The sequence below is a fragment of the Scyliorhinus torazame genome, chromosome 11 (genome assembly GCF_047496885.1).
Source record: "Scyliorhinus torazame isolate Kashiwa2021f chromosome 11, sScyTor2.1, whole genome shotgun sequence".
Lineage (NCBI taxonomy): Eukaryota > Metazoa > Chordata > Chondrichthyes > Carcharhiniformes > Scyliorhinidae > Scyliorhinus > Scyliorhinus torazame.
Genome location: NC_092717.1, coordinates 68,651,538 through 68,678,154, shown reverse-complemented (window position 1 = coordinate 68,678,154; position 26,617 = coordinate 68,651,538). Strand labels below are relative to the sequence as shown.

General features: G+C 50.3%; 1 protein-coding gene across 1 annotated transcript in view; it reads right to left on the bottom strand.

The window, feature by feature from the left end:
• The window catches only part of LOC140385324 (collagen alpha-1(XV) chain-like), a 531,657-nt gene that overhangs the window by 246,497 nt on the left and 258,543 nt on the right, over window positions 1–26,617 (bottom strand). Inside the window, 4 exon segments of the mRNA XM_072467384.1 lie at window positions 8,735–8,872; window positions 14,653–14,697; window positions 17,033–17,095; window positions 22,558–22,707. Of these exon segments, the coding sequence (XP_072323485.1) occupies window positions 8,735–8,872; window positions 14,653–14,697; window positions 17,033–17,095; window positions 22,558–22,707 (396 nt within the window).

Here is a 26,617-nt window from a genome sequence, read left to right as displayed (position 1 = left end):
CAGCTGCAACATGACCTCCCGACTCCGGAACTCAATCCCTCTACCAATAAAGGCCAACACTCTATAGGCCTTCTTCACAACCCTATCAACCTGGGTGGCAACTTTCAGGGATCTATATACATGGACACCTAGATCCCTCTGCTCATCCACACTTTCAAGAACTTTACCATTAGCCAAATATTCCGCATTCCTGTTATTCCTTCCAAAGTGAATCACCTCACACTTCTCTACATTAAACTCCATTTGCCACCTCTCAGCCCAGCTCTGCAGCTTATCTATATCCTTCTGTAACCTGCTACATCCTTCCACACTATCGACAATACCACCGACTTTAGTATCGTCTGCAAATTTACTCACCCACCCTTCTGCGCCTTCCTCTAGGTCATTGATAAAAATGACAAACAGCAACGGCCCCAGAACAGATCCTTGTGGTACTCCACTTGTGACTGTACTCCATTCTGAACATTTCCCATCAACCACCACCCTCTGTCTTCTTTCAGCTAGCCAATTTCTGATCCACATCTCTAAATCACCCTCAATCCCCAGCCTCCGTATTTTTTGCAATAGCCTACCGTGGGGAACCTTATCAAACGCTTTGCTGAAATCCATATACACCACATCAACTGCTCTACCCTCGTCTACCTGTTCAGTCACCTTCTCAAAGAACTTCAACACTCACTCATCTGAGCACTCACCCGCCTCAATACCCACCCACTTCAACACTCACCCACCTCAATACACACCCACTTCGACACTCACTCATCTGAGCACTCACCCGCCTCAATACACACCCACTTCAACACTCACCCACCTAAATACACACCCACTTCAACACTCACCCACCTCAATACACACCCACTTCAACACTCACCCACCTCAATACCCACCCACTTCAACACTCACTCATCTGAGCACTCACCCGCCTCAATACACACCCACTTCAACATTCACCCACCTCAATACCCACCCACTTCAACACTCACCCACCTCAGTACCCACCCATTTCAACACTCACTCATCTGAGCACTCACCCGCCTCAATACCCACCCACTTCAACACTCACCCACCTCAATACCCACCCACTTCAACACTCACCCACCTCAATACCCACCCACTTCAACACTCACTCATCTGAGCACTCACCCGCCTCAATACCCACCCACCTCAACACTCACCCGCCTCAATACCCATCCACTTCAACACTCACCCACCTCAATACACACCTACTTCAACATTCACCCACCTCAACATTCACCCACCTCAATACCCACCCACTTCAACACACACCCACCTCAATACCCACCCACTTCAACATTCACCCACCTCAATACCCACCCACTTCAACACTCACCCGCCTCAATACACACCCACTTCAACATTCACCCACCTCAATACCCACCCACTTCAACACTCACCCACCTCACTACCCACCCACTTCAACACTCACCCACCTCAATGCACACCCACTTCAACATTCACCCACCTCAACATTCACCCACCTCAATACCCACCCACTTCAACACACACCCACCTCAATACCCACCCACTTCAACATTCACCCACCTCAATACCCACCCACTTCAACACTCACCCGCCTCAATACACACCCACTTCAACATTCACCCACCTCAATACCCACCCACTTCAACACTCACCCACCTCAGTACCCACCCACTTCAACACTCACCCACCTCAATGCACACCCACTTCAACACTCACCCACCTCAATACACACCCACTTCAACACTCACCCACCTCCATACACACCCATTTCAACACTCACTCATCTGAGCACTCACCCGCCTCAATACCCACCCACTTCAACAGTCACCCACCTCAATACCCACCCACTTCAACAGTCACTCACCTCAATACCCACTCGCCTCAGCGCTCAGCCGCCTCAGCGCTCGCCCGCCTCAGCGCTCGCCCGCCTCAGCACTCGCCCGCCTCAGCACTCGCCCGCCTCAGCACTCGCCCGCCTCAGCACTCGCCCGCCTCAGCACTCGCCCGCCTCAGCACTCGCCCGCCTCAGCACTCGCCCGCCTCAGCACTCGCCCACCTCAGCACTCGCCCACCTCAGCACTCGCCCACCTCAGCACTCGCCCACCTCAACATTCACCCGCTTCAACACTCAGCCCTTCAGCAATCACCAGTTCAACAAATAGGTGTTCAACAATCGTCCAACATAACAATTCAGCTCAATGGGGCAGCACGGTTGCGCAATGGGTTAGCCCTGCCGTCTCACGGCGCCGAGGTCCCGGGTTTGATCCCGGCTCTCGGTCACTGTCTGTGTGGAGTTTGCACATTCTCCCCGTGTTTGCGTGGGTTTCGCCCCCACAACCCAAAAATGTGCAGGGTAGGTGGATTGGCCACACTAAATTACCCCTTAATTGGAAAAGAAAATGAATTGGGTACTCTAAATTTAAAAAAAACAAGAAAAACAATTCAGCTCAATAATTACTAGCCCAACATTCACCAGCTAAACAATCATCCACCTCAACATTTTTCAGCTTTACAATTTTCACGACAGACCCCACTTTAACAATCGGATTTTCGAAGAAAGATCACTGATGTTATTCACCTTCTCTTTAAAAGGTGAATTTTAGCAGTCTGTACGCATCACTTCCAATCAGATATTCCTTCTGTTTAGATGGTAAAGATGGAGAGAGTTCAAATAATATTTTAAATGTGGGCTACTCGAGTCCAACTTCTCTGGAAGTTTTTGATCAAGTACTTGTAAAGCACAAAGGAAAGTTTCCATTGAACTAAAATTAATCTTTAGCGTCTCGTCTTTCTGAAGAGAGATATTGGAAAACTTTGAAATGGGAAATGTCACCATACTCTAAAGAGAATGGCCTTGCCTTCATAGGGATTTTCTTTCCTGTAAATTATTCTTTATGGAGGATGGAGGTTAAGTTTGCCTTGAGTATCTTATATATAATAGCCAGTCTATTTGTTTGTTGCCAAACTTCTCCGAAGTCCCTGGGCCATCTCAGCCAAACTTGATGGGATGATATGTTGGACCAAGGTATATGTAGCAGGGGAGCTTACAGCGCACTACCTGCACCCCCTTTGGGTGGCCTTTGACCTCCTAGCAGGGGACCCTGCAGCCCTACCTACACTGTGTCGTCACTGAAACTCAGACATGCTTCAACCAACCTTAACCAAACATACCAAGAAGGCAACAAAGTTACATCATAGATCCCTGGTTTGCTTCCAGGTTTCAACTTTTTTCTCCGATTTCATTATCTTCAGGTAAATTATGCACTGAGACACTAGGGGGCGGATTCGCTGGTGGTGGGATTCTTTGGTCCCGCTGGCATCGCAACCCCGCACCCCCCCCGGGTTCCCCAGTAGCACGGGGTGAATCAATGAGAATTTCCCATTGACAGCAGCGGAACAGAGAATCCAGCCAGCAGCAAACGGCACGCTGCCTCCCACTACTGAAATATACGTGGCTGGGAGGTTGGAGAATCCCATCCTTAATGTTTCAACAAACACTGGAAATGCAGAGAGTGACAATGAAAATGCAGAGAGATGTTGCATTGGACACTGTTTTTGAAATATTCAGAGTATTAACATTGAGGAAATAGATGTCAATTCCTGGCTTGGGTCACTGCCTGTGTGGAGTCTGCACGTTCTCCCCGTGTCTGCGTGGGTTTCCTCCGGGTGCTTCCAATACATTACTTCATAGAAACATTTTTGTGTCAGATTTTCAGTTTTATTACCTTACTTATTGGGTAAATATCCCAGTTATTGATTCATGAAAACATTTTCTTTGTTGTAAATCATATTTTTAACTTCCGGCACTTTATTTCCTGGATGTAGGACAGCACGATAGCATGGTGGTTAGCACAATCACTTCACAGCTCCAGGGTCCCAGGTTCGATTCCCGGCTTGGGTTACTGTCTGTGCAGAGTCTGCACATTCTCCCCGTGTCTGCATGGGTTTCCTCCGGGTGCTCCGGTTTCCTCCCACAGTCCAAAGATGTGCAGGTTAGGTGGATTGGCCATGCTAAATTGCCCTTAGTGTCCAAAATTGCCCTTTGTGTTGGGTGGGGTTACTGGGTTATGGGGATAGGCTGGAGGTGTGGGCTTGGGTAGGGTGCGCTTTCCAAGAGCCAGTGCAGGCTCGATGGGCCGAATGGCCTCCTTCTGCATTGTAAATTCTATGAAATTCTATATAGGAATGGTACCTCAGCTTGTACAAATGTAAAAATAAAACCAAATTTAGGTGTCGGAGAGTGTGGTGCAAAGAAAAACCTGGTAGATTATCAAACTGTCAACGTGTAGTCCAAGCACACCAGTCGCAAAAAGGTGAACTAACTAATAGAATAGGTCCAGTGCTGAAAAGTCAATCAGGCAAATTCTAATTCAAGTGGCGGTTATTTCCTGTTTTGTGCAGTTGCTTAAGACCAATTTCACCCCTACAAAGCACAATAAATTCCTCGGAGCTGCTGTGAGTCTGTTGGAAGGGCATTGGAGACTCCATTCACGTGCAGTGACGGGGTTCCTGATGCACTTCATGCTGGATAATGGCAGCAAAGCAGAAGCAGCTCTGAGAATTTTACCAGTGTAATATCAAGTCTTGCAAATGGGGTGTGAGATTCTGAGCAAACTGTCTCTGAATGTCAAAAAGGTCAACTTTTGTCAAGCTTAGGCGACATCATAATAACTGCTGATACTTTGATAGTGTAGATAAGTGTAGAGATCAAGGTGCCTTTTAATATCTGTCAGTTAACTCTTATGCATAATACGCAGTTGACGCATAGCAATCCGGATCTTCAGGAATGCAGAACCCTGTCTGATTTTCACTCCCTAATTACTGAATGCCCAAAACTACTGCTAACAAAGCATACTCATAAAATCAAATCCAGAATGTTTTGGATGGGTTTTTCCAGACCCTCCTGTGGGTGGGATATTCTGGTCCCACAGAAGTCAATGGAGATATGAATGTCTCGCCTCATCCACTACAGGGGAACCCATCGTGGTGGGGCCAGGGAGACCCTGCCATTGTATGAAAGCAAATTACTGCGGATGCTGGAATCTGAAACAAAAGTGAAAATGCTGGAAAATCTCAGCAGGTCTGGCAGCATCTGTAGAGAGAGAAAAGAGCTGACGTTTTGAGTCCGACGACTCTTTCTCAAAGCTCCATGAAAGGATCAGGGCTTTGACATAGAGTCTGCATCGTGTCACCGAGGCAACATCTATTTTTCTGTTGGTTATATATTCTCCGTCCGTTCACGGCAGCGGGGATTCTCTGTCTGTTCACGGCAGCGGGGTTCCCCGTCCGTTCACGGCAGCGGGATTCTCCGTCCGTTCACGGCAGCGGGGTTCCCCGTGCATTCACGGCAGCGGGGATCCCCGTCCGTTCACGGCAGCGGGGATCCCCGTCCGTTCGCGGCAGCGGGGTTCCCCGTGCATTCACGGCAGCGGGGATCCCCGTCCGTTCGCGGCAGCGGGGTTCCCCGTGCATTCACGGCAGCGGGGATCCCCGTCCGTTCGCGGCAGCGGGGTTCCCCGTGCATTCACGGCAGCGGGGATCCCCGTCCGTTCACGGCAGCGGGGATCCCCGTCCGTTCACGGCAGCGGGATTCTCCGTCCGTTCACGGCAGCGGGGTTCCCCGTGCATTCACGGCAGCGGGGATCCACGTGCATTCACGGCAGCGGGGATCCCCGTCCGTTCACGGCAGCGGGATTCTCCGTCCGTTCACGGCAGCGGGGTTCCCCGTGCATTCACGGCAGCGGGATTCCCCGTGCGTTCACGGCAGCGGGATTCTCTGTCTGTTCACGGCAGCGGGGATCCCCGTCCGTTCACGGCAGCGGGGTTCCACGTGCGTTCACGGCAGCGGGGTTCCCCGTGCATTCACGGCAGCGGGGTTCTCCGTCCGTTCACGGCAGCGGGGATCCCCGTCCGTTCACGGCAGCGGGGATCCCCGTCCGTTCACGGCAGCAGGATTCCCCGTCCGTTCACGGCAGCGGGGTTCCCCGTGCATTCACGGCAGCGGGATTCTCTGTCTGTTCACAGCAGCGGGGATCCCCGTCCGTTCACGGCAGCGGGATTCTCCGTGCATTCACGGCAGCGGGATTCTCTGTCTGTTCACAGCAGCGGGGATCCCCGTCCGTTCACGGCAGCGGGATTCTCCGTCCGTACACGGCAGCGGGGTTCCACGTGCGTTCACGGCAGCGGGGTTCCTCGTGCGTTCACGGCAGCGGGGTTCCACGTGCGTTCACGGCAGCGGGGTTCTCCGTCTGTTCACGGCAACGGGGATCCCCGTCCGTTCACGGCAGCGGGATTCTCCGTCCGTTCACGGCAGCGGGGATCCCCGTCCGTTCACGGCAGCGGGATTCCCCGTCCGTTCACGGCAGCGGGATTCTCTGTCCGTTCACGGCAGCGGGATTCTCTGTCCGTTCACGGCAGCGGGATTCTCCGTCCGTTCACGGCAGCGGGGATCCCCGTCCGTTCACGGCAGCGGGATTCCCCGTCCGTTCACGTCAGCGGGATTCTCCGTCCGTTCACGGCAGCGGGGTTCCACGTGCGTTCACGGCAGCGGGGATCCCCGTCCGTTCACGGCAGCGGGGTTCTCCGTCCATTCACGGCAGCGGGGATCCCCGTCCGTTCACGGCAGCGGGATTCTCTGTCTGTGTTTTGATTTTGATTTTTGATCTGTGCTGTAACCAATCTATCATTCTATGTGCATGACACTGTTTCTAACACACAATGCACGTCCTTTGATTTTTCCTCCTGTGGAAATACAGGCTTCAAGCAAGCTCAGTTTCAAGCGGATATTGGAACACGTTTCATCTGCAGATAGAAAGAAGAGGGACAATTTTCCTCTCTTCGTCTACTGGTACCCTCATGTACCGTCAGTGGGAAATGGAGGAAATATGGAGAAAGGAAAATATGCTGGCTCATTGCCCAATGTCACTTCTAGGACTTCCTATTGGATGTCAGATAATACATCTGTTCAAAATTATTAACCATAAATGATGGAGTACGGTAGTCCTTGGACGTGTGACACCATGGACTGCCGCAAACGGAGTCGAAATGTAATTCGGAATCAGTTTTTCCACAGGAACAACTTTATAAATGGGGACTGGTTCCTGAACTAAGGCCCTATTTTCACAGAATAGTGAAATGTTTTAAGTAATTTGCCCTTCTTGCAGTTGGGAAAGGCAGGACATAAAGGAACATAACAATTGATAAAGACCAACAGTTTGCTGGCATGGCGTGTAGTCGAAAAAGGGTGTCAATTTATAAATGTTGTAAATGGCATTCATTGAAACTCGAACATTGTAACGTTGAGGATTGCTGTGGGTGCCTTACTGTTCTATTTCCTGTCTTTTGTGCTCCAGCAACACTGAGCATTCATGTGGAGAGGGGACGGAACTTGAGTTTACCTAACCTTCCATGTAGAACTTAGTCAAATGCCTTTTAGATATATGGACCGGGATTCCCCGTCCGTTCACGGCAGCGGGATTCTCTGTCCGTTCACGGCAGCGGGATTTTCCGTCCGTTCACGGCAGCGGGGTTCCCCGTCCGTTCACGGCAGGGGGGTTCCCCGTCCGTTCACGGCAGCGGGGTTCCCCGTCCGTTCACGGCAGCGGGGTTCCCCGTCCGTTCACGGCAGCGGGGTTCCCCGTCCGTTCACAGCAGCGGGGTTCCCCGTCCGTTCACGGCAGCGGGGTTCCCCGTCCGTTCACGGCAGCGGGATACCCCGTCCGTTCGCGGCAGCGGGATTCCCCGTCCGTTCACGGCAGCGGGATTCTCCGTCCGTTCACGGCAGCGGGATTCCCCGTCCGTTCACGGCAGCGGGATTCTCCGTCCGTTCACGGCAGCGGGATTCCCCGACCGTTCACGGCAGCGGGATTTTCCGTCCGTTTACGGCAGCGGGGTTCCCCGTCTGTTCACGGCAGCGGGGTTCCCCGTCCGTTCACGGCAGCGGGGTTCCCCGTCCGTTCACGGCAGCGGGATTCTCCGTCCGTTCACGGCAGCGGGATTCTCCGTCCGTTCACGGCAGCGGGATTCTCCGTCCGTTCATGGCAGCGGGATTCCCCGTCCGTTCACGGCAGCGGGATTCTCCGTCCGTTCACGGCAGCGGGATTCTCCGTCAGTTCACGGCAGCGGGATTCCCCGTCAGTTCACGGCAGCGGGATTCCCCGTCCGTTCACGGCAGCGGGATTCTCCGTCAGTTCACGGCAGCGGGATTCCCCGTCCGTTCACGGCAGCGGGATTCTCTGTCCGTTCACAGCAGCGGGATTCCCCGTCCGTTCACGGCAACGGGATTCCCCGTCCGTTCACGGCAGCGGGATTCCCCGTCCGTTCACGGCAGCGGGATTCCCCGTCCGTTCACGGCAGCGGGGATTCTCTGTCTGTTCACGGCAGCGGGATTCTCCGTCCGTTCACGGCAGCGGGGATCCCCGTCCGTTCACGGCAGCGGGATTCTCCGTCTGTTCACGGCAGCGGGGATCCCCGTCCGTTCACGGCAGCGGGATTCTCTGTCTGTTCACGGCAGCGGGATTCTCCGTCCGTGAATGGCAGCGGGATTCTCCGGTCCCACTGCAGTGAATAGAGATTTGGCTATGTGCCAAATTCTCCGTCTTCACTTGCAGCGGTAATGGGGTGGACTCGCAACGGGCAAATACGGCCATGCATTCAACTGTAATCCCAATCATTTAAAAAAAATTAGATAGCCACCAGCCCAACAACCTTAGAAACACATCTAGTGAATTACCTCAAATCCAATGTTGAAACCACCCCTGATGGGTGGTCCAGGAGGTCCTGGAAGTCCTGGTGGACCCTGTTGCCCTGTGCTTCCAGGCTGACCTGGGGGTCCTGGAGGCCCTGCTTTGCCATTATCTCCAACTTCTCCCTGCAAAGGAACAATATTACAAACTTTATGGATGGTCATGCTTTTTACCCATTCAAATTTGCCTTATCAAATTATAATTCTTCTTCAATATAATTCATTTTTCTTTTCAGTGAACAGGGAGGGAGGAAAGAATGATGAATTCAGAAGCTCATGGAATGAAGATCTTTGTTTTCTCTCCCATTTTCTGGATACCAAACATTTCTGCTCATGAGTCAATACAGTGGGAATTTCAACTTGTAGCTTCATAGAACATAGAACATAGAACATACAGCACAGAAGGAGGCCATTCAGCCCATCGAGTCTGCACCGACCCACTGAATCCCTCACTTCCACCCTACCCCCGTAACCCAATAACCCCTCCTAACCTTTTTGGACACTAAGGGCAATTTAGCTTGGCCACTCCACCTAACCTGCACGTCTTTGGACTGTGGGAGGAAACCGGAGCACCCGGAGGAAACCCACGCAGACACGGGGAGAACGTGCAGACTCTGCACAGACAGTGTCCCAGCGGGGAATCGAACCTGGGACCCTGGCGCTGTGAAGCCACAGTGCTAGCCACTGTGCTACCGTGCTGCCACTTGTTCACTTCTACAAGTCACCTTGGAAACTGCATTTATTCTGCCCAAAGAATCTTTGAAAGCAGACCAGTGCGGTGAAAGCAAATTATGAGCGGAATTTAGGCTTCAAGACTAATATAGTCACACTTATCTTGTGGCCTTTTATTTTCAATAAGCCTGGCGAGCATAATGCACACCTTGAGATATGGATGTTGGTCAACTGGTTTGCAAAAGAACAGCAAAATACAAAGGAATGCATTAAAACTAATTAAAAAAACAACTTTCATTTGTAAAACATTTTCATGGCCTCAGGATATCCCAAAGTGCTTTACAGTCAATGAAGCACTTTTCAAAATGTTGTTGGGGTAAGGATCAGCCAATTTCCTGATAGCAATCTCCCACAATCAACACTGAGATAACGACAAAGATAAGGGATGGGATTCTCTGACGCCCGAGGTCAGAATTGGGAAACGCGATTGGGCGGAGAATCGTTTCTGACGCAGAACTCGCAAAGGGTGCCGATTTGACACCAAATTGCAATTCTCCATCACCTCGACAGCGGCGTCGTTAAAATTTGTGGCCAATGAGGGAGAGAGAGGAGGAAGGACACAGAGAGGGCCAGGCAGTGACGGGAGGCAAGAGCCGTGGGGCCGGGGTGACCCCCCCATGGGACGGGGCAGTGTTCAGGCACGGACCTCCATTGCCGCCACCTGGAAGGCAGCCATCTTGCTGCGCACCCCACTGCCTACCCACCTTGGCCCCTTGTTCTGCAGAGTGACACCGGCCGTTTGGGTGCTCCTGGGTGCCCTGCCCCCTCCCCCCTTACCCAGCCGACACCTGCCAGGGCATCAGGTAGCCGACACAGGGAAACAGCCACTGTAGACCCTAGGAGAGTACTGGGCGGGGGCCGCATAGCTGCGGCAGTGCCAGCCGATAGCACCCCTGGCATTAGGGGCAGGTGCCAGGGTCAGAGGCCCCCACGGTGCCTGGCACTGACGGGAGCAGGGGTGGCAGGATGTGGGGGCTCGGGGAACATGCAGGGTCGGAGCCCACAGTGCCAACCAGGGCCATCGTGTAGCCCGTTGGACAAGATTTGGCACGGGAGAATGCACCATGCTAACATGTCAGTCTTTCAACCCCTGCTGAGAATGGATACTGGAATTCAACCAACTGCCCTGGGTTGGCAGTAACACCGGGTCTGGACCATGGGATGGAGGGTGATGACAACCGCTCAGCGATGAGCTCTGGTCATTCGCATTGTTTGCACGGTAGCACTTTCCATCAGCCACCTCGGTGATTCCTGCATGTGAGCTGGTCATTCCATCACATGGTGCCATCGGATCCCTGGGGTGACGGTGGTGGGATGGTCGAGGGGAGGAATCCAGGCCACCCACAATGTCCGTCCACTTCCCTCCACCACCACCCGGCCGCACCCCCTCTCTGGCCAGCTCAGACCAGCCCACTCTCACACCCATGTGACAGAACACCAAGGCAGGTTGTAACAGAGTGAAGAGGTGTTTAATGTGCATTAATAATCTTTATTGTCACAAGTAGGCCCACATTAACACTGCAAGGAAGTGAAAATGCCTTAGCCGCCACAATCCGGCACCTGTTCGGGCACACAGATGGGAGGTGGGATTCTCCGACGCTCCCCGCCGGGTCGGAGAATTGCCGGGGGGGGGGCCGTGAATCCCGCCCCTGCCGGCTGCCGAATTCTCCGGCGCCGGGGTTTTGGCGGGAGCGGGAATCGCGGCGATTCTCCGGCCCACGATGGGCCGAGTGGCCCCCCGTTTTCGCAACCACAACAGGTCCTTACCGGCTGGACTTGGCTCCACGGGCGGTTTGCAAAGTCCTCAGGGGGCGCGGGGGGGGTCTGGCCCCGGGGGTGTCCCCCCGGGGCCTGGCCCGCGATCAAGGGGCCCACCGATCCGCGGGCGGGCCTGTGCCGTGGGGCACTCTTTCCCTCCGCACCGGCCGCTGTCAACCTCCAACCTTTGCCATGGCCGGTGCAAACAGGTGCGGCCGTTAGGACCCGGGCACTGGGAGAATCTCGTGAACACAAATTTAAATGAGCCTAATGGTTCATTTGAATATGCACATCTGGATCATGCCCAGTGAGGGCGAGATCCAGATTCAGATGTGTTGTATGATTTCATTACATCTCATGAGGCGTTTCGAGCATTGCAAATCTTGCAAGAGGCCTCTTTCGAGATTCAAAGGCCTCGTCTCGATACCAAGTCAGGCGCGATGAGGTTCTGAAATCACGGCCCATGCTTTCAGGGCATGTTGTTGACTTGAAAAGACTGTCCTAAGCCTGAGATCATGCTTTCAGGGGCATATTGAAGAGGCTGACCTGTAGCTGAGATCATGCTTTTAGGGGCATATTGAAGAGTTAATCCTGGGGCTGTACGGGCCATTTAAGAAAGCTCTGCATGGTATGCTAGTCTTGGTCCAGGTTTTGGGCAGGGGAAGGCCTCGCTGGGCTGTGAGGTTTGTGCATAGTAAGGTGTGCAGGGTGGGGCCAAGCAATTAAGATATTTGGTCCTGGGGGGTTCAAGTCATGGTATTGTGAGGCACAGGACACAGTAATAGTCAGGGGAGGAATCTGGATCCTCTAAGCCAGTAGCTGAAAGGTCTGGGGGTTACTGGATGGTCTCATAATAAGGGGGGGCGGTCCTGAAAAGTAAGGGAGCATGTAGCCTCAAGAAGGGAAGGGATCAAGTCGACAAACGGAATGAGGACATCAACATTGAATGGATCAGGGGAGAACAGGGATATCAATATGGATAATGATTCGGTCAAGGGTAATGGGGAGGCTGCATTGTGAGATGAGGCATGAAATTTAGGAGGAGATGACTATGGAAGAGGCTGGGACCTAGTTTATGCTAGGTCTGCAGGGAGCTCACATTACTCCTACATTTTGAGCAATTCCCAGGTGCCAGAGATATTTGAGGGACCTTGGCCCTTAGAGGATTAGCTCCTTGGTAATAGGGGGTACAGCCCAGAAGATATGGCTAATGACGCACGTTCGTTGGCCATTGTATATCTGAGGAGATAGACAATGAAGCACATTCTTATACAAGGTCCTTAATAGAGCAAACTATTGGCTTTTTAATGATGCGTTTCTGATGTTTGGCTTGGCCAGGCAGGTCTCTCCAATGCTCATCATAGACAGTGACCCGCATCATTGTTTTTTGCTGTGCCCTGCACAACTCAGCGCAGCAAAGGGGGTTGTGTTGCTAGGACACACACACAGATGTCTCCTCGGACAAGGAAGACTTGGAAGAGGTTGAATCTGAAGAGCCACAGGAGGATGCCATTGCATGGGCACAATGTGGGCAGACATGCCCGTGACAACCTCATAGCTACAAGATTTCAGGAGAAATAACATAGAAACGTAGAATTTATAGTGCAGAAGGAGGCCATTCGGCCCATTGAGTCTGCACCTGCTCTTAGAAGGAGCACCCTACCCAAGCCCACACCTCCACCCTATCCCCATAACCCAGTAACCCCACCCAACACTAAGGGCAATTTTGGACACTAAGGGCAATTTAGCATGGCCAATCCAACTAACCTGCACATCTTTGGACTGTGGGAGGAAACCGGAGCACCCGGAGAAAACCCACGCACACACGGGGAGGATGTGCAGACTCCGCACTGACAGCGACCCAAGCCAGGAATCGAACCTGGGACCCTGGAGCTGTGAAGCAATTGTGCTAACCACTATGCTACCGTGCTAACCTAAACATGAAGACAAGTTTTCACGATCAAGGTTCTCTTCAGGCTTTGAGGCAGGGGACATAACAAAACCCTCATTGGTATCTCCAACATAATCAGGAAAGGTCATCAAGCTCACGATGAACATGGAAGCAGCATAATTCATCTTTAACCCGAACAATGTGCTCACCCTTGGAAGCCGCTGTAGCCGAGTGAAATGTTATCGCTGTGCAATGTAATCAGCACTCCACTAGCACATATCCTACAGCAACTACACATAGTGCAGACCGTTCAACATGGCATCAAACAGCCAGTGAACATGACAGTCCTTAAACGGTTGAAACACATTGCACACATGGATGCACTCATACTAGTCTGACAGCAGCTTAGCAAGGTGGCACTAGCAGGGAAAACATTTGATAATGGTTAGCACCTAACCGTCTCAAGAGGAAACAGCATCCGGACAACCCCATCTCTCCGAAAGCCAGCTCTCATAACTAAATAATGCAGAGGCCTCATCTTCCTACTGCACCCCAATATGCCTTTGGACATCAATTGACAATGAGCTGTTACTTTGTATCATGCACACAAAGCTGCGAGTTTTGTTCACAATATCCTCAGAGTGGCTCAGCTTGACTGTCAATTGATTATTTACAGTATTTACCCTGCATTCGTCAAAGGCCTGACAAGTCTGCATCCTGCATTGCCTTGGCATTTGGGAGAGACATGGTCCAGACAGTATTTACACAGCAGGCAATGATAGCTTCTTCTTTTCACGGACCCTGCTGAGCACACAAGAGATGTGCTGAAGAATCTCTTTCATAGCATTACACTCCTCAACATTGTCCATCCCACAAATCAATCCTTTCTCTCTACCCTAATTCATTTACCCTGTTGGAACACATCACATCATTCATCCTTTTTCAGCAGCGCAAGGTGGTCCTTATTTTGGTGGCCAGGGGTGCTAATCTCCTTGGCGATCTCCTCCCAAGCAGGCATGGTCAGGTGTTCCCATTCCGAGGCAAGAGGACCACTCTCCTTTCCTGGATGGCCTGGAGGAGAATCCCCAGGGAGGCCTCCCTGAATCATGCAGCAGAGGATCTGGTTCTGTTTGGTGCCATTGAGAAGCAGGATGAAATAACACACCTGGCCAGCAGTGAGTGAATGTTTGTGAGGATGCTATTTAAATATGGGGCAGGGAACCTTGGACCCATGAGGGTGGACGAATCCCTGTCCACGCCACCACAAGATTTGACAAGCTCCTCGCTAATGCATAATTAATGAGCTGAAAAACGGAAGATAGCACAGACTATCCTGATCCCCAGGAATCATGCTGACTTTCCTGCCCACCACCACATTTCATCTCAGGATGGAAAATTCTATCCTACATGGTTGACTGTTAATGCCCCCTCAGCTGGCACAGCAAGCGACCCGGTCATACCAACAACTGCTCTCAGGGCAAATAGGGATGGCCAATCAATGTAATGTTTTAAAGGTAAAATTTACCTTTGCTCCCTGTAGACCAGGCAGACCAATCCGACCTTGATCACCCTGCAAACAAATACATGACATTGATTTTTCTTGCGTAAAACGGAAAGTTGCAATTGATTCCAAAATCACTGAAGAGGCACAAAAAGTGTTATTATGAGGCAGCACAGGCTATCTTCTATGTAACAGTCCCAATTACACAATGGTAATGAAGAACTAGCCCACTGGGATTGAGAAATTCTTCGGTTGAACTGATGATCATCAATTGTGCAGTCAGCTTGCTAGGCTCTGATTCACAGCTTCATGTGAGAATCTTCATTTTGTGTGGGAGTACAGCATGTTTACACGTTGTTGGCTGCATTCGCCCCTAAAAATCTTCAATAATTTTTATTAGCTGCAAGCCTACTTAAAGCTTTGGCCAATTGACTCAAAATGAGCAATAATTCTGCACTGTAAATTCTATGACAATGTCTATTCTAGCTGTTCAGAATTTTCTGAAACAATATATGTGCTAATGCCTTCCGTACAAATTGACGGTGCTGCATTAATAATAAGACTCATTACAAATGACATACAATTAACAATCATCAAGGTGAATGCAGCTAAAATATTTTGCAAAACCAGGAGAATTGAATGTTGTGTGTGGGTTAAGTGTTTGTTCTTCTGCAGTTTAGCAATTTGCAGTAAACAAACACCACTGGAGCCAATCCCTTTTCCTAACACACCATTTGCTGTCTCACAGTTGGACAGGCATGAACTGCTGTGTGAGAGCAGACAAAAAGACAACAGCAGTGATGTGTACTCTCAGCCAACCAAGGGAACAGCGCTTTTTTGCATTCTCAGGAATGATTGTTCAGTAAAATTCAGAAAAATAAGCACACCACAAAGGAAATGAACACAATTGAAAACATATGAATTGCTGATGTGCTTACTTGGGCAATGCAAAATAGAAAATTTTCAATATGGCCGACATGGTGATACCACAGAGGATGAGGGTGAACTAACGAAATGATAGGCAACAAAGTCAAACTAAAAATAAGGATGATGTGGAGATGCCGGCGTTGGACTGGGGTGAGCATAGTAAGAAGTCTTACAACACCAGGTTAAAGTCCAACAGGTTTGTTTCGATATCACTAGCTTTCGGAGCGCTGCTCCTTCCTCAGGTGAAGTTACACAGATTCACCTGAGGAAGGAGCAGCGCTCCGAAAGCTAGTGATATCGAAACAAACCTGTTGGACTTTAACCTGGTGTTGTAAGACTTCTTACTAAAAATAAGGAGGAAAAGGTGTTGATGGAGGAAGAGGGGTGGAATTTTCAAAAAACAGGCTAAAAGGTATATGGGGTGCAAAGGATTACTGCAACAAAAATTAAAATATGGATACGTTTCAACTAAATGGGAACACAAACCCATAGCGAGCGCGAGTGGTCGCGTGATTCCCGGCACTCACAGCTCCGGGAAACACAAGGCTAGACAACGCCACTCATGTTAGATAAGGGGCCTCAGCGTGGAACATGCAGCAGAGGCATCAAATAGCCCTGTTTGCTACACTGCGGAGCTCCGTTCACAGAACTCCTCAGTGTAGCGAGAGATCTCCAAGGCCCCCCCCCCCCAAGCTCTATGGGAGGGTCCCCGGCCCCTCCAACACCTGCACAGGGCACCCCCAGCCTAATCGTCAGCACACAACAAATGCCATCTTGGCAATGCCAACCTGGCAGTGCCCCCACCAGTGTCACCTGGGCACCTTGGCAATGCAAGGCTGGCACCTAGGTGGCACTGGCAAGGTTCCAAGGTGGCACCAGCAGTGTCAGGGTACCATCCTGCCCAAAGGCCATGCACCTCGGGGCCTCTGATCCCCTGGGGGACCCCCACAAGTGCTGTTCTGGCTTGGCCCCATTTGTGGAGACCAGCACTGAAATGCACTCGCCCGAGGTTTCCGAGGAGAAAGGGAAAGATCTCACGCCTGCACAACAGGAATCTACACATTAAAGTGAGACTAGTTGTCTTGCTTTAATATGCAGATTTTCTGAAAAGTGATTATTACATTGTAATGTCTCGTGAGATCGCGTTGGATCTCGCGAGGCATTTCGCGGGTAGATCCTGGGGACGGTCTCCCAGCTTTTATCGGCCATGTTGTGGCACAGTGAGCTGCTTTCTGGGCGTGGCATGGCCATTGGATCGCGCCCTATATGTTTGTTTCAGTATCACACTTGCAAGAGTGATTAGGGATGAAATTGGAAGTGTAAATGCATAAATGTGATGAAGTAATTGAATATGAAAGAAAACAGCAGAATTATATAATGGAATGGATTTTTTTTAATGGACGTTCTTTGCAGAGGCAAGTGAATTGGACACCCTAGACCAAGCAGTGAATGACTTCACAATATTTGCAAGACTTACCTTTTGTCCTTTTGTCCCTGGTTCACCAAGAGTCCCATCCACTCCTGGTGGTCCCTTTGGACCCTAGAAATGATTAGTAACCAATGAATGGATTGCAGGAGAACTTAAACTTAATCTAAAGGCATGCTTTTACATGAAACCAAAAGCCTTTGCGATGTGCACTGTCATATATACCCAGATGTTCAATGCTGTGGAAACTGATACTGACAAAAATATTTGCCTAGATGTTGCTGTTGCACAAGCTTTGATTTGATAGGAGCTATGTACCAGCAATAAAATCACTTATTAGCATTATTTTGTCTTTCAGGACCACTTTCATCTCTTGATGATTTATATAAATAGTGATAGCATAGGGCCATCACTGGGTTTGTGCCAAATGTAGATGAACCCCACAACAGGCTTGTGCAAGTAGTGTTTGAGGCTGCGGTTGGATCACAAAGTCACTGCATGATGCATCGCTGGACAATGTCAACGTATCTGGGGATTTGTCAGAGCCCCAAACTAACTCTGTGGCCATCAAGCGCTGGAATAAGTAGTTGACAAATCTGTTTGGATAATAAACAAAATTAGGCCACAAACATATTAAAAAGAAGGAAATTACCAACTTCTTGACAAGATGAAATCTGCATCCACCATCAAAGTAAGGGCAGAATGAAGGGCTATGTTTGGAGGTTTTTCTTTGCCCATAGAATAATACGACTCACGAAACAGGATTCCGGCTCATGCAGTAAACACAGATTTGCCGAGTCAATGAAGTGAGACTTGGAGCTATTTCTGGCTGTGGAAGAGATCACCTCGTAAAAGCAGTAGGCATCTTGTATTGCTAATGAGGAGCACAGTGGTTTCCTGGAATGTTTTAATAACTATGGAGCTTGGAGAGGAATGCTCCTTTCTAATTGGCCTGGTTTTGTATCTCACCACCCTCCTCATGAGGGAGATTACATGGCTCTGGATGGATGTGGAGTGTCTGTAACATCACAATTGTGTAGGACAGGCTGGGTGGACCAGGAGGCCTTTGACTGCCCATTATTATTTTTATGTCCGTCGATCACCCGCAGTAACCCAATCTTCTGAAGAGGTTAATAAAAAAAAGAGAGAAATAGCTCCACAGGTTAATTTAGAGGAGAAAATGCTGGGAAATTCCTTTCTAACCCTCAGTTAAATCCAGCCAGATTAAGAACGCCATTGTTACACACCCAGCCACTGCAGCACAAGATGCCCATGGGTGGGACAGTCTTAAAAAGTTCTAAAAAACAAAAGGCTGATTTGGGGGTCTAAAGCTAAAAGCCATGTTGGTTTCACACCTCATTAAGGTTATGAAGTTGAATTATACATAAATTATTCTTTTAAAAAAAATAAATAGAGTATCCAATCCTTTTTCTTTCAATTAAGGGGCAATTTAGCGTGGCAAATCCACCTATCCTGCACATCTTTGGGTTGTGGGAGTGAGACCCACGCAGACATAGGGAAAATGTGCAAACTCCACACGGATTGTGACCCAGGGCCGGGATTGAACCCGGGTCCTTGGCACCATGAAGCAGTAATGCTAACCGCTGTGCCGCCGACAGAAATTATTCTTAAAAGATATTTGATTGTCAGCAGTATTCCATTGAACAAGTGGGACATGTGCCAGCAATAACCGAGAGCAATTAGTTATTTGCAGTTAACTGTTTCAATTTTTGTAAAAAGCAGATTTCAGCATGGACCATGTTTCACTGATCAAGCTGCTTTATGTCATTGCACAAGCCAAAGGCGGATTATGCCAAACTTGCATAATCCACCAACAGTTCAAGTCAATCTTCCCCTTTTAATAATTGCACACAAAGGTGCTTCACTTTGTGTACAGTGCCAGCGAGTATCTTCTCACGGAAGGAGCTGCATGTCTATTGAAAGCCACAATGAATGAAACCTAATGCTCGATCTGGACTGTGTAGAATACTCTTCACTGATTTTTACATTGAAGGGGATAAAAAAAGGTACAAGAACAGGTGCTCCAAAAACAAAATCCTAAACCATGTTTGGACTTGAGCTATGAGTGATTTCAATCATGAGCAGTGATAAGTGACTAATAAATAATTCACAGAGCAGGTTAGGTGTAATGGGATGAGACCTGAGGTACTTTATGTGGGGGGTACATACAGGCTATATCTATTTACATCTGATACTAGTCTGAGGGGTTATGAAATAATGAAAACTTTCAGCTTAGCTGGAATTCCACTACTTCCTACGTCCAGGCCTTGTGGTGGTGAAGAGTGTAAACAAAATGGGTAAAATCTCCATCCTGCTGTAATTCTACTTACTTTGTGCATTGATGTAGTTTCCAGTAGCCATTTTTCAACCATTGGTCTTTTGCTTGTTGTTCAATATTTTGTTTTTTCTTAATTCTGAACCTATTACTATCACTAGGCTTACCTATGGGTAGTTTGAAAGAAGAGGACCCGTGGGTGGAGGTGAGGGGCGGGGAGAGATATCAAACAAGCCCAGCAGTTCCAAAGGTGTTCTGTACCACCCAACAGTACATACACATCTAGAACTGTGGCCAGAATACACTTTGGCAGATGGAAACTCTTTAATTCCCCAAAGTAGGCTGCTACTTCCAATATTAGGATGACTAACCGGAATGCTGGATGCTTCAGAAGCACTTAGTCACATACTTTCAGTGGTATTAAAGAGGGAATTCCAGCGTGACAAGAGCCAGCATGGTCTGATTTGCTGTAACGAGTGTAGCCATCTAAGATTGCTACCTGCAAAGGACCATGGGAATTATGGCCAACCCAGGACTCAGACAGATACACAGCCTATGTGTATCTAAAACACAGGTAACCAGACCTGACCGAAACCCCCGCTCGTTTACATTTTAATGGCCCATTTACCCAGGACAATAGAACTCCAATCAAGCAACCAGTACAGCCACAGACTGATCGGCACCACTCCCTTTACTCAGAAAGCACAACTGCCAAGGTCAATGACCGCTAAGGACCCGCCCAGCCACCAAGGCACCCGCCCCGTTATTGGCTGAAATTGAAGAGACTGATCAGAGCCCTGTCGAACTATTGGGTCCAAGGTTAAGGACCGCCCCAAAGAGCGCAAAATCCCAGGGGGGTAAAAGAGAGCACAGCCATGTGTTCTGTCTCTCTTGGATCCGGCCTGTGCCTAACCCAATTGCAGCAGGAACAGCCAGCTAAGTTCAAGACCAACGATCGCTACCTGACGGATGAGCCCAGCAGAGACAGAGCCACTTTCTTCGAACCAGCCAAGTGAAATCCAGATAAAGGCCTTTCTCCATTTGCACAGTGCTGGTAGCCCTGAAGTTAAGTATAGGTTATTGTAGCTGATAGGTGTAGTTTAACTCATAGAATTTCATAGAATTTACAGTGCAGAAGGAGGCCATTCGGCCCATCGAGTCTGCACCGGCTCTTGGAAAGAGCACCCTACCCAAGGTCAACGCCTCCACCCTATCCCCATAACCCAGTAACCCCACCCAACACTAAGGGCAATATTGGACACTAAGGGCAATTTATCATGGCCAATCCACCTAACCTGCACATCTTTGGACTGTGGGAGGAAACCGGAGCACCCGGAGGAAACCCACGCACACACGGGGAGGATGTGCAGACTCCGCACAGACAGTGACCCAAGCCGGAATCGAACCTGGGACCCTGGAGCTGTGAAGCAATTGTGCTATCCACAAGGCTACCGTGCTGCCCCTAACATCTAGATGTTAACAACTCGTTGTAGATATTGTGTTTGCATGTTGAGATAACTCTTGTGTATGTAAATAAACCATCTTTTGAACTAACTAACTGGTTGAGTGGTCATTTGATCGATATAAGGGAAAGGCTTGTGGTTCACCGAGATACATAAATAAAGCAACACTAGCACCAGGATACCTGGCATTTCTGCAATCTCTGACACGCCTACCTGGCAATGACTTTTGGGAAATGCATACACTCGCTCCAGTACAACCGAGTCAGATGTAGATCCAAGCTCAAAACCAGCTCAGAAAAACACAGCCTCCACCAGCGACCATCAACTGAAGGGTCAGGTACTGGGCTACTACATCACTGTTATATGGAATCATGCCTGTACCTTGATTTCTTTTTGGGTCTATATCTTCTTTGTCCCCTGTCCTTCCAACCTCAGCAAAGACTGATAATGGAATTTTAAGGCTTTCAAAAGCTTTGAGAACTTATGTCACCCGATGAATACACTCCCTTTTAATTATCCTCATCTCAAATTTGCCTATAGTTTTCGGCCCCAACCACTCAGACGTTCACATCATCCAAACAAACCTGTATCATTAATGATGCCAATCATTTCCATTTGAGTTTATTATAAAGCTGCTCATCACCTGTCAGCTCTAAACTCTGGCAAAGGAGGAAGATCCAGACTGGTGTCTTCGAAAAATGGAAAGAATTGACATCTTCAGTGCTCCATTGACGGAGCTACAAGAATGGCATTGCAGTGTATCAGCACTGGACTGTGAGCTAATGAAGGGTTGTGTAACATGAAGGGGCCTGAGGTGAAGGAATTTTGAGAATTGAAACATTCCTGGTGTGCACATAATAGGCAAGAGCAACCTCTGTAAAAAGGCCAACACTTCCTCAGAACGTAAAGATTCAGGCAGAAATCCATGGTGCTGGGGAACTGGAAAGTTAACCAGAAACTTTATTAACTTTGAAACGGCAATAGAAGGGCAAGATGAGAAATTGAACACACAAGCTGGACACCAACAGATCTGCGAGAAGAAGGAAAAGTGGATCTGGAGTAATAGTAACTGATCAGGCACATTTGAGGATGGTGGCTGCCACTGAACAAATAGGGAGGGATTAAAGGGAAGTAAAGATTGGCTGATGTTGGGTGGTGGGTGGAGGGATGGAGGAGGAAGAGAAATACTTTCTGTTCAAAAAGTATTTCTTCATATTTTCTCCTAAAATTAATTAGTCTGATGTTCTGAAAAATAGTGCAGACATCCAATTGGACAATACTACAAGGTTAACATACATCATTGCTCAAGATGTATATATGAGTATACTTATGAGTATGTTTAGTTAAGTATGAGTATACTTAATTTAGTTTAATGATATTACCCTTTGTGATCTTATACGTATGAGCACAAAGCAACATTCCCTCCCTCAATTCTACCTCCGAGATGTAACTGCACCTTTTTACATAACACACTAGCATTTTGCCAGGTTAATGCAGAACGCATGCATCATATAGAAGAATAGCCAACAATACAGAATGTTAAGTGTCAGAAACAGGCTGATTTCTAAAAAATTAAATTTTTAAAAACTGCCTCTTTAGCCTGCTTATATAATCAAATTGGAAGTGCGAATGAATCTGAACAAGCCAGCTGAATACCTCACCAGAACCGCTAACTTCCTCATCAAATACCTGTAAAATGTTAAAGTCAGAGTACATCAATGTAACAGGCGAGTGCTATCAGGTTCTGATCAGAAAGAAAAGCAGTAAAAGGAAAGCAAATTAACAGATATGAAAAATGGGAATTGGTATTTACTTACTGGCTCACCCGATTTACCCACTAGTCCAGGTTGACCCGGGGGCCCACGTGATGCTGGGGAGCCAACAATGTTTGGATTCATCAATTCTGATTGAGCAGAGATACCTGGTGGTCCTGGCAATCCTGGAGGGCCAGGTGGCCCAGGGAGACCCTAGAAAACAGAATGGCACACAATAAACTTGTAGTATGGGAGCCAGTCGTTATGATACTGGACTAACAATCCGGAAAACACGAGTCGATAATCACACCATGGCAGTCTGAGAACTTGAATTAAGCTTCAAAAAACAAAAACGAAATCAGCAAACAAAAAGCTGATAGCATGGAGCTGTTGAATTAAATTGGCAACTAGTTCAATAACATGTCAGGAAGTCTGAGCCCTTACCGGTCTGGCCCCATTGTGACTCTCTTAACTGCTCTTTGAAGTGTCCTAGAAAGCTACTTAATTGTATGAACTGCAACCCGTGATTCAAGAACACAGCCCCCACTACTTTCCCGGTTAACTGAGGAATGGGCAATAAATACTGGCCTTGCTAGTCATGCCCATGTCCAGAATGATTGAAAGCAAACTAAATAATTTATCCCAGCTAGTAACTTCCGGGAGGAGAAGTGACGCACATTCAATGCAAGATCAATAATATAGTAAAGATTTAGAAAGGCAGAAGAGTGTGGCTGATCCAATTCAGTTTCCGGTCAATAGTAATCCCCAGGATGTTGATACTGGGGCAATTAAGTGATGGTAATGCCACTGAATGTCAAGGGGAGATGCTTAGATTCTCTCTTTTTGAAGTTGGTCGTTGCCTGGTACTTTGAGGTATGAATGTTACTTGCCACTTATCAGTCCAAGTTCAAAGGCATAGGGTGCGATTTTCCCACCGTGCCAGGCGTGAAGGGTGAATAGCGGGAGAGCCTCAAGTTGGACTTCGCATCAGGAATGAGACCTCACGCAAGTCACAACTCACAGCGCCCAGTACGATCTGGATCATGCCTACGCTGGGTGCGATCCAGATAACGATATTTATATGCGGCAAAAATATCCCAATGCCGTATTCACCTGGTGCCGGGGGGTCAATGCCACACCTGCGAGGCCTCAACCAGGCGCCGATTAGTACTGATTTCCACATGGCACCTCAGGGTGGGGGGGGGGTTCCTGCAGGCCAATAGAGCCCCCCCCCCCCCCCAGTGGTTGGGGATAGGGCAGGGTAGTACTCTGGCACTCCCCAGTACCTTGGCACTGCCAGTTGGCACCCTGGCAGTTTCACTAGGGCACCTGATTTGTACTGCTAGGTTGCCAGGGAACTGCCAGGGTGCCGGCTGGCAGTGCCAAGGTGCCCAGATTCCAGGTTGGCATTCTCAAAGGTGGGGGCCTGGGGGGTTGAGGAAGCTGGAGGATGGTTGCGGAGGTGAGAAGCAGTCCTGAAAGCGGGAGTTCCTGAAAAGGGGGGACCAGTGTAGAGATAGCGACAACCTTTTGCCCCGATCTGTGAGGAGCCTGTCCTGTGGGCAAGTTCAAAGTGTGGCCTCTGTGGTGATGTGCGTCACTGTAAATACATGTAAGCTAGACAGACACTAGAGGGAGCACCAGAAACATCACACACACACACTCAACCAATAGATAAGTTAGATGGGAGGCGACCAATGGACATTCACGATACACAAGGAGGTGACACGACCACATTACACCAACCCATATATAAAGGACACCACACACATGATCAACCCTTTTGGCCAGTGGAGACAGTCAGTGAGGAGAGGCACAGGGTTGATTCATTATCACACCCACCATGTGGAAGACAGCAGATGGTTAGTCAGTTTAGGTAGCTACAATAGGGTTAGCAGTAGTGTTGAAGTCAAGTTATAAAAGTGTACACAGTGTAAATAAATGAGTTGAAGTTATTTACACGTATCGACCTTCCTTGACAAATGCAACACAAGGAAGCCGCTTATGTTACAAAGGAAACATAACAAAACAGCCTCAACGGGGAGAAAGTCCGCAACACCCTAAAACCCCCCAGCTAAATGCCATTGAATAACGGTGTCAATCTTGGCATTGCAGCTGTCCTGAAACACCCCGCCAAACGCACCCAAAACTGAAATACTTCCGGTGAATCACATCCATGCAATTTCAAATTAGAATTTTAACCACAATAAGTCAGTTTTAAATTGCATTATTTTAACTAGTTCCACTTGAACATTATATTGCACTTTGCCGCAGGAATTCTGTTTTACCACCATTTCATGCCTGACAAGCGTGGCATTACTTGTCCTGATTGCTAGCATTTTGGAGAGGCCTCCCCGCTCCCATACCCTCCGATTCCCCGACCCTCTCCTGCCCTCCCACCCGCCCACTTTCTGGCTCCCCTACCATCTTATTCCCTACTCTTCCACTCCCCTACCATCCCATTTCCGCTACCCTCCCGCTCGCTGATCCTCCCGCTCGCTGGCCCCCCCGCTCGCTGGCCCTCCCGCTCGCTGATCCTCCCGCTCGCTGATCCTCCCGCACGCTGGCCCTCCCGCTCGCTGGCCCTCCCCCTCGCTGATCGTCCCCCTCGCTGGCCCTCCCCCTCGCTGGCCCTCCCGCTCGCTGGCCCTCCCGCTCACTGATCCTCCCCCTCGCTGATCCTCCCGCTCGCTGGCCCTCCCCCCCGCTGGCCCACCCCCTCGCTGGCCCACCCCATCGCTGGCCCTCCCACTCGCTGCCCCTGCCCCTCGCTGACCCTCCCGCTCGCTGACCCTCGGCGCTCGCTGACCCTCGGCGCTCGCTGACCCTGGTGCTCGCTGACCCTGGTGCTCGCTGACCCTCGGCGCTCGCTGACCCTCGGCGCTCGCTGACCCTCGGCGCTCGCTGACCCTGGTGCTCGCTGACCCTCGGCGCTCGCTGACCCTCGGCGCTCGCTGACCCTCGGCGCTCGCTGACCCTGGTGCTCGCTGATCCTCCGCCTCGCTGATCCTCCCCCTCGCTGATCCTGCCGCTCGCTGATCCTGCCGCTCGCTGATCCTTCCGCTCGCTGATCCTCCCGCTCGCTGATCCTCCCGCTCGCTGATCCTCCCGCTCGCTGATCCTCCCGCTCGCTGATCCTCCCGCTCGCTGATCCTCCCCCTCGCTGATCCTCCCCCTCGTTGATCCTCCCGCTCGCTGATCCTCCCCCTCGCTGATCCTCCCCCTCGCTGATCCTGCCGCTCGTTGATCCTCCCGTTCGCTGATCCTCCCGCTCGCTGATCCTCCCCCTCGCTGATCCTCCCCCTCGCTGATCCTCCCGCTCGCTGACCCTCTCGCTCGTTGATCCTCCCGTTCGCTGATCCTCCCGCTCGCTGATCCTCCCGCTCGCTGATCCTCCCCCTCGCTGATCCTCCCGCTCGCTGACCCTCTCGCTCGTTGATCCTCCCCCTCGCTGATCCTCCCGCTCGCTGATCCTCCCGCTCGCTGATCCCCCCGCTCGCTGATCCCCGCGCTCGCTGACCCTCCCGCTCGCTGAACCCTCACGCTCGCTGACCCTCCCGCTCGCTGACCCTCCCGCTCGCTGACCCTCCCGCTCGCTGACCCTCCCGCTCGCTGACCCTCCCGCTCGCTGACCCTCCCGCTCGCTGACCCTCCCGCTCGCTGACCCTCCCGCTCACTGACCCTCCCGCTCGCTGACCCTCCCGCTCGCTGACCCTCCCGCTCGCTGACCCTCCCGCACGCTGACCCACCCGCTCGCTGACCCTCCCGCTCGCAGATCCTCGCGCTCACTGACCCTCCCACTCATTGTCCCTCCCATTCCTCCCACTCACTGATCCTCCCACTCGTTGATCCTCCCACTCAATGACTCCCCCACTCGCTGACCCTCCCACTCGCTGATCCTCCCACCCGCTGATCCTCCCACCCGCTGACCCTCCGACTCGCTGACCCTCCCACTCGCTCATCGTCCCACTCGCTGATCCTCCCACTCGCTGACCCTCCCACTCGCTGATCCTCCCACTCGCTGATCCTCACACTCACTGACCCTCCCATTCCTCCAACTCGCTGATCCTCCCAATCGCTGATCCTCCCACTCACTGACCCTCCCAATCACTGATCCTACCAC